Raw genomic sequence first — 10,722 nt, 5'->3', positions numbered from 1 at the left:
GAACGAAGAACTCAGCACAGCACTTGTCACACACGTGGGTCTCCTCCCGACGAGGCCGCTTCCCTGTGCTTCCGGCTCCACTCACTTCATCACCGTCCATGGGATGGTTCACTGGGACACCTGCGAAAGGACAGAAAGGGCTGAGAGTGCTGGCCTGAGAGGGTGGATGGAGCACGGGTCAGGGACCCAGCTGCCTGTCACTGTCCCTGTAGCAGCAGAGCATGTAAGGGGAAAAAAGCCACCGAGATTCTGAATGAGCAAACGACGACTTATGTTGTAGGTGGACGTGTGTCTCCTAAACAGCACCAAGTCCCCACCCAAGCCAGTGACTTTATCTGGGTAGGGCACCCGCAAATACGCCTGGTTCAAGTCCTAAACGTGGCATCATCACAAGAGACCGGGAATACTGGGGCAGGAAAGGGAAAAGAAGCCTGTGTATGGAGGGCAACAGGTCCCTCTGCGCCTGTACAAAGAACTAGTCTGGCAGTCGCCTAAACCCATACAATGGACAGAAAGACTTCCGAGTCATCCAGGAAAGGCAACCCTAGGAAACGCATGGAATTTCAAACCCTGTCCTGGCCTCTGTACCTCTGGACTGGCTTGCAGAGACACACAGACCCGAAGCACTGAGGACATCGGATCTTGCTTTGATCACGGCTGCTGCAAAGCAAAGCCACAGGAAATTACTTAGTTTAGTGAGAATCCACTAGCAGGGAGGAGGATAACATTTAAAGGCACCAACCATTATGGTGACACTAAGCTCACTTAAAATACAAACTTGGGAGGCTGAGGCAGGAGGACAGTTGTGAGGTTGAGACTGGCCAGGGCTACGAAGTGAGCTCAAGGCCAGCCTGAACTGCGTAGTCAGACCCCCCCACCCAAAAGAGACAAAAAGAGAAAAAACAGGGGCCGGGCATGGTAGCACACGCCTACAATCCCAGCACTAGCACTGCCAGCGCAAGGCCAACCTGAGACACATAGTGGAACCCCGTCTCAAAATAAAGTCAAACCCCAAACCTAGACATCAATCTAATGCATGATGCAAAAGACCCTCACAATGGAAATTCAAAGCGGGTTTGTGGGTTAGCTCAGTTGTTTAAGTGTTTGCTGGGGCAAGCCCAGTCCAGCGCAGGGGCGTGCAGTCTGATCCCCAGCTCCCCATGCCTACCCTACCAGACCCATTCTTAAAGCAGCCTGAATCAGGAAAACAAAATCTTCACAATGGAAATAAATCCCAGAATGCTGAAGAAACTAGAGACGACAACTTGGACGACTCTTCCATGTTACGTACGAGAAGCTATCTTCAGTGCTATCCCCATTAAAATTCCACAGACATTTTTTTCATGCAACTAAAAGAAACAATGAAAGTTACACAAAAACAAGGAGATCCAAAATAGTTGATGCAATTCAATCATATGCCCAATCTTGTATATTTGTTAATCTGAGCAACAGATTTTATGATAAAAACACATAATATATCCAAAAAAAGTTGATGCAGGGCCGGGAGATAGCTCAGTAGAATAAGCACTTGCCTGGCAAGCACAGGGTCCTGAGTTCAGTCCCCGGTACTGCAAAACAAACCAACCACAAAATAGTTGACGCAATAATCCTGACCAAAAAGAAGGCTAGTGGCTTCAGAATCCCCAAAGGCAAAGCACTCACGACAAAGCTCTGGTTGTGGACACAGCCATCGCCCTGTCACAGAAACACAATGACAGCAATTGGATTCCTGACAAAGGCACCAAAACATTGGAAAAGGCAGCTTTCTCAACAAAAAGTGCTGGCAAAAGTTTGCAGAAAAAGACAGTAGAGGACCATTCCTCAAAACCCTAACAAGAGGCCAGGCGTGGGGTATGTGTCATCCCAGCCCTCAGGAGGCTGAGGCAGAAGGATTGCTGCCAACTTCAGGGCCAAACTGGGCTACACAGTGAGTACAAGACCAGTCAGACACTTCGAAGTGTGATGAGACCCTGGCTCAATTCCCCTAAACAAACAATAAGAGCCATAGGGGCCAGGGATGCAGCTCAGCGGCACAGCGCCTGTCTGGTACTTGAGCTCAATCTCAGGTACCAATTTTTTTTTTTTTTTTTTTTGGTGGAACCGGGGATTGAACTCAGACCCTTGCACTTGCCAGGGAAGCACTTACTCTACTAAGCCATCTCCCTGGACCCTCAGGTACCAATTTTTTAAAAAAGGACAAATAGTTAAAACTAAAAATAGAGACACTGTTTGATCCAACTGCACCACCCCTTCCTTGAAGGAAGGGTCAGCATATTGCAGGGATAACTGAGTTTCTATGTTTGCTATGGCACCCTGAACAATTGCCCCAAAGTAGAACGAGCCAGGTGTCCATCACAGATGAAGAAATTGTGGCACTTTATTATGGAATATTACTCAGCCTTTGAATTTTATCATTTGGAGGATAACAGAATGAGTGATCATCTTAATATTTGTATATTAAAAAGGATTACTAGACTAACATCCCTTGTTTATACTCTAGTCTTCTGAAACAAAACAGATGACCTTTAATCTAGGATTATTTGATTTTTTTTTTCTTTATGATGGTTGCTGAGAAAGAAACACACCTTTTAGGAAAGTATTTGGAATTCTGAGTTTTGGGTTTGTTTATTCTTGAGCTAAGAGTCTCGCTATGTAGTGGAGGCTGGTCTTGAACACTACCATTTGGTAGCCCTGGCTGGCCTTAAACTCACAGTGATCCTCCCGCCTCAGTCTCCAGGATGCTGGGATTACAGGTGTGCACCACCGTAGCCAGCCAAGCTCTCTTTTTTTGAGCGAAGTTATATTCTTAAAGGGGATAGGGGGTGGTGGGGATGTGGCACCCACTGTCAGAGTGCCCCTAGGTTTAAGCCTCTATGTCCTGAAAAACAATAAAGATCAGCCCATTTCTTCAGTGACACGGAACACTCATCCGAGAACTGCACAACAGTCAGAAAGGAGCCAGTGTGGTTTCTCTTCATCTCCTGGCTGTTGTCAAACAGACCCATCCCTGATAAAAGATCTAGGCACGCTTAGACCCAGCCACCCTGGACCTGTGAATCTAAACCATACATTGGCACAAATACACAAAAATCCATCTATCAACTAACTGGGTGTGGCAGCACCCGCCTGTAATCTCAGCACTTGGGGGAGGCTGAGGCAGGGGGATTATTTCAAGTTGGAGACCAGACTGGGCTACAAAGTGAGCTGAAGGCCAGCCTGCGCTGCATAGGGAGAGACCCTAGTTCAAAAAGACCAAAAAAAAAAAAAAAAAACAAAAACAAAACAAACAAACAAAAAAACAGAAAACAAAACAAACACACAAAAAAAACCCCACAAACCAACCATCTATCAAGGAAGTTCCCATAAATGTTTACAACAGATAAAAGGGTACATTTTGGCTGCCCTTAGTAAAAAAAGAATGAAGTCATCTGCACCCTGGAAGTTAAGTTTAGAGATAGGTTAGAGGACAGTGTGAGAAATGTAACTGTCTAAATGAAACCCATGTATGAAATGCACAAATGCAGGCCAGGAAAGGTCCTTGCCACCTTTTGTTTGTTTGAGACAGGGTCTCCCCTGTGTAGCGCGGGCTGGTCCTGAACACCCAGTGATCCTTTTAGCTCAGCCACCATCCCAGGTATTCGTGCTACTATTAAAATAATTTTTTTTTTTTTTTTACCCAGGCCTGCTGTAACCCCAGCATGTAGGAGGCTGAGGCAGGAAGCTGGACTGAACTGCTTATAAAGACCCTATCTCAAAAAACAAAGGAAACACCTTAAGGAACACACTAAAGTGACATGAGCAGAGCGTGTGACTTGGTTGTTGTTGGTGAACAGGTTACATCTCTCTTCATATCACATTGACTTTAAAATCCTGATGACTACTTGACAGGATACTAGCTCTTGATTTTTTTTTTTTTAGTCAGGGTTTTGCTATGCAGTTCAGGTGGGCCTTGAGCTCACTTGTAGCCCAAGCTAGTCTCAAACTAACAGGGATCCCTCCTGCCTCAGCCTTCCTAGTGCTGGGATGACAGGTGTGCGACACCATGCTTAATTTTTATTAATAAAATAGCACATGTATTACAACCTGTGAACAAATCATTTCCAGAACCCCTGTGATTCATTATGCACATCTGAGGGTGATCAAATCCTTTATTTATATAAAGTGGCACGAATTTACTCAGGAGGTTAAGGCAGGGGTTGAGGAGTCTGAGGCCAAACTGGGCTAGACCTTATTCTCAATAAATCCAACGTGCACGTTCTATATACTTTAAATCATCCCAGATGTGTAATATCTAATACAATGTAAATGCGACTTTACAGTAGCATACTGTATAGGAAGTAAGCAAGAAGCAAAGGCTAGAGACCAAAGCTGAGTACGCATGCGCTATTTTCCTGAGCATTTCCGTTCCATGGTTGGTTCAACCCAGATTGGAACCTCCGTTTGTACAGGGCCGCCTATGCATGACAGACCTCTTCATTTTGGAGAATCACAGTGTCGTCCGTCTCTTTGGCTTTCCATGGACTTTCAACATTTCTGTTGAGAAGGGCTCTACGGCACAAAAAAGGTTAAGCTCCTGGCCCTACAAGGACCCCCCAGTCCCCAGAGTGATTTACAGCCTGCAAACCAGCTGCCTGCGCTGTATACACAAGCTCGCCTGGGCTGCAGCCTCCGACCCACACCAGAAAACAGCCCGCTGCAGTCTTAAAACCCAGGCAGCTGTTTGCTTATGCGGTAAAAGGCTTCTACATCCACACCACCAATGGCAAATACTGAAACTTGGTATTTGTCAGGGAGCAAGAAGACTTCGTTAGGAACAATTGCTGGGTATATGTAAATCAACCCAAAGGTAGAAAGCAAAGTTCAGAGGGATTACACAGCAACTGGTACTTCTCGCCTTCCACCCCACCCCCACCCCGAATTTTAGGAATGTTATCTCTCAGCATCTAGTTATCCAATAAGTTGGAAGAATGCAGTGAACCCAGCAGGGGTCTTAGATTCAGTCACTGCCAAATGGATAGAAATACTCTTACTATTGTACGAAGAAAGTTAATCTACCGGAGGCCAATCAAATTCTGGAAGCACTAAAACGCTTAAAAAAATAAAACCCTGTATATCTTGATAAAAGCATTATGAGTCAAGCTTATCTTCTTTCTCATTCCTATATTAAAAGGACAATGAGCAGATTATCTAAGTACACAATATCTTCCACCCTCCCCCCACACCCAGGATAAATGCTTACAAAAAAAAAAGAAAAAAGTCCCCAAAGTACTGTATTGAACGAGTTGAAAGTGTCCTTTTGCGACGTTAATGTTGATGGGTCATTCAGCTCAACTTTGCAGATGGCAAATCAGACCTGAATTTCAATTTCTACTTCATGAAGACCTAAAAGCAAAAAGTTTCAGTCTTGGATCAAAGTTCAGGGTCTCTGTACAGAGAGAAAAGGAGAGGCTCAAGAAACTACTCAGAGCCGGCTGAGGTGCGTGGTCTCTTTTATCAAGATGCAGATGTGTGCTGCAAACCCCATGAGGGCAGGGGGTTTTGTTTCTCCTCTGGCAGAGCTGGGAGAACAAAGCCGGATCCATAGTGGGGGTGGGGGTGGCAGGGGCTGGGGATGCGGTTCTTGTTTGTTTGGATTTAGAGCCTTTTAAACAAATTTTGAGAAGTGCTCAAAAGCACAACAGGTTAAAAGGGATTAAAAAGGAAACTTAAATTCCTTTCTCCATCTTTTTTTGCAGGACAGCACAGCCCAGAGAAACCACCCAAATGCAAATACTGTTTCATTTCCAACTCACTTCCCAAGGTCCTCTTCATCTAAAGCTTGCCAAAGGCTCATCGGAAAAATTAAAAGGTAAGATAGAGAGAGGTCATCAAACTCAACCAGTTTCCTCAACGTGGTGGCTTCCGCATCTTGAAAACAAGAAAACTCTCTTTGATCACCAGTGGTAACAGAGCCCCTTGAATTCAGGGCAAGGCTGATGTCGGACAGGACCCAGAGCACCAGGGGCAAAGGGGGTACCAGAGGCTGCAGCTCGCTCTCAGAGGAGCAAGAATGGGAAGTTACAGGATGAGAATCACAGACAAGCATCTGAGACCTCCAGCCTGGGGAGGGGGGAGTCTAGCACACAGTAGGCCATCGTTTCTATAGAACTATTGCAATGAGCAGCTCAACACCATCTCCGAGGCAACAGCAAAGCCCAAGAAGCGCTGGTAAATGAACAAAACTACTCATCCCATTGCCAACAAGGAATAGGCCTTCTACATTTGAAATCAGCCACTGTGTTTAGCTACTCTAGAAGGAACCCAAAAGCTCGGAAAACCAAGCAGCCCCAAATGTTAAAACTCCTATGAATCCAGAGCAGAAAGCAGAGCCCGTTCTAAAGTCTCTTTCTCTCTCTCACGTCCCCCAAAACCCACCCGGCACCTCGCATTTAAACCGGGACAATGCTCACCGCGTCCAGCCGCCCAAAATGGTTCCCCAGCCTCCTACCTAAGAGGAAGCTCGCAGTCCGCCTAGGAAAGACAAAATACCATTCACTTCTGAATTGGGAGGGTGGCTACAGTTCTTTGGGGCAAGGAATGTATTTTGCAATGCAATTTATCTTTAATGAATGAAAACGTGGCTTCGGGCAGTCCGGCAGCCAATCTTCCTTTTCGGGAACTCAAGAGATGACCCCGAGCGTTACCGAAGGCCGTTGTAGGTCATTGTAGGCAAGAAACTGGGGCTAGCAAGTTATTTGAAACTTGGGAATTTTAATCGTTGATGGTTGTAATCTAGTTTAGCACAAAGGGTATTTGAAACCCTTTTGAGAAAATGCTAATTTTCTTTTAAGTAGTGTTGGCCCCTCCCTGACCACCTGCGGATTTTTTGATCTGCTAATTGTTGCCTGGACTTCATTTTCTTCTCCCAAAAATCACATTCTCAAATGGCGTGGTAAAATAAGACGGGTCCGGTCTTAATTTTAAAAATGATGCTTAGGATCAACACTAGGCTCGATCAAATGCAAAAATCCAATATGCAGCCCTCCGCAAATGCTCTAGCTAGGATCCAGGAATTCTTGTTCAGAATTCCAAACACTTGGGAAGAGCGGAGGTAGACCGCCGGGCAGGTACGTGGCCGAAGTTCCGGGGCGCGCATCCCGGCCAGGCAGGCCCTCCCATCGTGCCCCCAGCCCAGCCCAGCCCAGCCCAGCCCAGCCCTCCCCACTCACCAGGTGAGAGCCAGCGCCCGGACCCGCCTCCCGGCCGCCGGCTCGGTTCCAGCGGGGCCTCCAGGGGGCGCCCGTGTGCAGCCGGCTAGCAGGCCCGCACCGACCCGGGTAATCAATAGCGCACCCCTTTCCCCAAACTGCAGCGGGAGCGCACAGCCGAAATGGAGAGCCTGCCGCACGGCTTTCGATGAACGCCGACTCGTGCCCGCGTCAATCTCGGCGTCTCTCGCGTAACAAGCGCTCCATAAAGGTGCCAATAACACCCCAAGCCCTACTTGTGCGCACCCACCCAAAATGAGGGGGAAGGGGAGGTCAGAGCGGCACCAGGGGAGGGGTCAGGGCCCGGGGCTCGCCCCTCCTCTCCGGAGGAAGCGGGCGGGCCGAGGGTTTTAACCCTTTTGTTCCAGGTGGGCCAGGCCACGCAGCCGCTCCCCGATCCCCCCCACCTCCCAGCAAGGCACAAAGAGTGGCCCTCGGCCGCTGAGACTTGCGGGGTGCGCAGCCCTGCCCGTCGGACCCGAGCGCACGCGCCACTGTCCCTGTGGCTAAATGAAGTGTTTCTCGTTTTCCCTGTTAAAAAGCGTATGGCGGGCAGTGGGCTCCACTCAGCTATTATAAACTTGGGTAACTACATGCCCTCCCTGGCAAAAACGGGGAGGCAGAGGCACTAAACAGCAGCAAGAGTGCGCTCGCGAAAGTCAGCGTTGCCCTGCGCGCGGGGACCGAGCGGCCGCGCAGCCACCGAGCGCGCGGACCGCGGGGGACACGGACGGGGCCGGAGGTCGCTGCGCCCCTCCCCCAGCGCGTAGGCGCAAAATTTACCAGGCGACAATTTGGCGGGCCGGGACGGAGGGTAGAGAGTGGGAAGGCGACTGCTCCCCAAAGCTCCTCGGCGGAGTGACCCTAAGGGCCGGAAGGGACACGCGCCCGACCGCGGGCGCTCGGGGTCCCGAACTCCTCTCGCCCCGGGAGGCGCCGGCGCGGAAGCGTGGGCTCGGTCCTCCGCGGAGCTCGCCCAGGCCACGACCGCTGGCCCCGGCCCGACCTCTCCCCTTTTCACCTCGCGGGCGCGAGTTGGAGAGCAGGGCTCCCCGAGAGCAGCACGCGCGGGCGAGGCGGGCGCACTCCGGCGGGGTCGTGGGGCGCGGGACCCCGCAGGCAGCACCCCTCGGACGCCCGCGGTTATTTTTAGCAAGTCGGAAATCAAAGATGGCTGAGGTCAGGCCCCGAAAGGTTAGGGCGAAGATCGGCGGGCGGCGTAGCCCGGGGGAAAAAGGCGAAACCCGAAAAAGGAAGAAATTAAAAAAAAAAAAAAAGACAAGGCGCCCTTCCCCACGAGCTCGTCGCCCCGCAGCGCGCGGGTGGCCGGGACCCCGGGGGTGGGGAGAGGTCGCGCCCCTCCCCCACTCGGCCTGGGAGGGGCGCGCGCAACAGATCGCCCCCTCCGGGGTCCTCCCGGGTGCGCCCTCCTCCCGTCCCGAGAGCCCCCCACGGGCGGCGCAGAGGGTGGGGAGCCCTGGGGTCTCTTTTCTTTTAAAAGCGGCGCCAGGGAGGGAGGGAGGGGAGTGGAACCAATTAAGAAAGGGGCCGAGGACCCGGCGCGGGGAAGCTTTCGGGAGTGAGAGGGACGGAGGAGAGTAGGGTCAACTTTACAGCGAGAGGCGAGAGGGAAAAGTGTAAAATCTGCAAGGACGGAGGCTGCCCCTTTCCCCTGGAGCGGAGTCCACAGAGCGCGGCCTCAGATCCGCCCGCGCCCTCGAGGGTCCCGGGGTCCGGGAAGCGCCCTTCCCGGGCGGGCGCCGCGGCCCCACTCACCCGGCTCCCCCGCCGCTGGAGCCGCGTCTGCGAGCTCTGGGGTCGGCTGCTCGCCCTGGTCCTCCTCGGAGTTGATGTGCTGGGGTTTCGCCTGCTTGCGCCTCGACATGGTGCCAGCATCGGGGCGCCGGGAGAGCCGCGGTTATTTGCCCTCTCCACCACAAATTCCTGGAGTTGGGAAATTTACCCCCCTTCGGCCGGAACGCGCATGTCCCAGTAATTATTATTATCAATAATGCATTGCGATTTATCATGAGCCCTGACAGCTGATTGGCCTGGGTCCAAGACCTCAGAGATCATTTAAATAAGCCCTCATTGATCAGGGAGGGGCGAGGCATTCTGGGCTTTGTAGTCCGGCCCTACATGTGACAAAGGCGTGTTCATCAGGGGAGCGCAGCTAATTAGCATCCCGGCTCAGATTGGCTGGGGCGCGGACGGCCTGAGAGGGGACCCATCCTCGCTCCAGCCCTCGAGTCCTAGGGGAGAAAAGAAAACGGGGGAATGAGCACTTGCTGAAAACGGTGGGCGCGCCTGGAAGTACTGTGCCCCCAAAATTACTTTTGTGAGGTTGATATCCGCCAGCTGAGGCGGGAGGTCTTTTCACAGCAGAATGCCTTGGTGCAACTTTACAAAAACAAAAACCCTGATGTGGGACCTGTGTCGCCTTCCATCTTCCTTCGGATGGAAAAGCTTAAACTGGGTCTGAGACCAGTGAAGAATGGTGACCGGGGTTGATTCAACCTTCCACCCTGAGTCCCTTAAAGTGGCCCTTGACTTTTCCAAATTTCACGTTGGGCTTCACCATGATTAACCACGTCTAACTGGGTGGCGATGGTTCCCAGGTCCTGATTCACAAGGACCAGCTTGTTGTTCAATGTGTACTTTTCTGGGTGAAACTTAAAAATGTCTGGCTGCTGAACATTAAAAAGGCAGATTAAAAGCAAGCATAGTCAAAGATAGGATCAGAACCGCGATTGAATTTTTTCCTCCTGAGCCGCGAAGGTCTGATAACATCATATTTTATTACTGAAACAAGGCTTTTTACGTCTCCCTTGGAATAGCAATGAGGACTGTCCGCGTAGCTGAGTGATACTAATTATCATTGGGATTTTCTGCAGCGCAGACTTTATTGCAGATAGGATATATATATAGTTCAGAGTGTATCCTGGCGTAGGGATGCCTTGAATTTCCCAAAAGGGTGTATCACATTTACACCATAGGGACGGGGAGATAGCCCAGTGGAATAAGCGCAAGGGCCTGAGTTCAATCCCTGGTTCCGCCTAAATAAATAAATAAAATATATATATGTATATATATATATATATACATACCATAAATCTATGTAAATCAATCTGACTAACTACCTTACACCGTGGAATGTGCCATAAATGTTAAATGAATGATGAAGTCTTCAACCTTCTTCCGCGATGCCCCTGGAGGAGCTCTTTATTTGACATTTACCTCATTGTAAGAGGCTGTGCAAATATAATGCCTTCCTCCACGTCAATGTGCATCGCATTTTCTTGATTAGTTATTTGCCAAGATCCTGGCTTGTAGGAGTTGCTTGTAATCTCATCAGGAATGCAAGCAGTGTAGACTGCTTGACCCATAAATGTGTTCACCTGGGTGTTTGGACAACCCCGAAAAGGGAAATAAATGAGCTCAACCCTGTTTTTGATATTGGAGGCTATCAAGGTGA

The 10,722-nt window shown here is 50.0% G+C and overlaps 1 protein-coding gene across 1 annotated transcript in view; it reads right to left on the bottom strand.

Moving 5' to 3' along the window:
* The window catches only part of Sall4 (spalt like transcription factor 4), a 16,666-nt gene extending 7,534 nt beyond the window's left edge, over positions 1–9,132 (bottom strand). Inside the window, exon 1 of the mRNA XM_004636030.1 lies at positions 9,024–9,132. Within this exon, the coding sequence (XP_004636087.1) occupies positions 9,024–9,132 (109 nt within the window). The remainder of the gene's footprint in view (positions 1–9,023) is intronic.
* Between the last annotated feature and the right edge of the window lie 1,590 nt (positions 9,133–10,722).

The sequence above is a fragment of the Octodon degus genome, unplaced genomic scaffold, assembly GCF_000260255.1.
Source record: "Octodon degus isolate 3935 unplaced genomic scaffold, OctDeg1.0 scaffold00077, whole genome shotgun sequence".
In the NCBI taxonomy this organism is placed as follows: domain Eukaryota; kingdom Metazoa; phylum Chordata; class Mammalia; order Rodentia; family Octodontidae; genus Octodon; species Octodon degus.
Note: the sequence above shows the minus strand (reverse complement) of the source record. Positions and strands in the feature narration are given on the sequence as shown.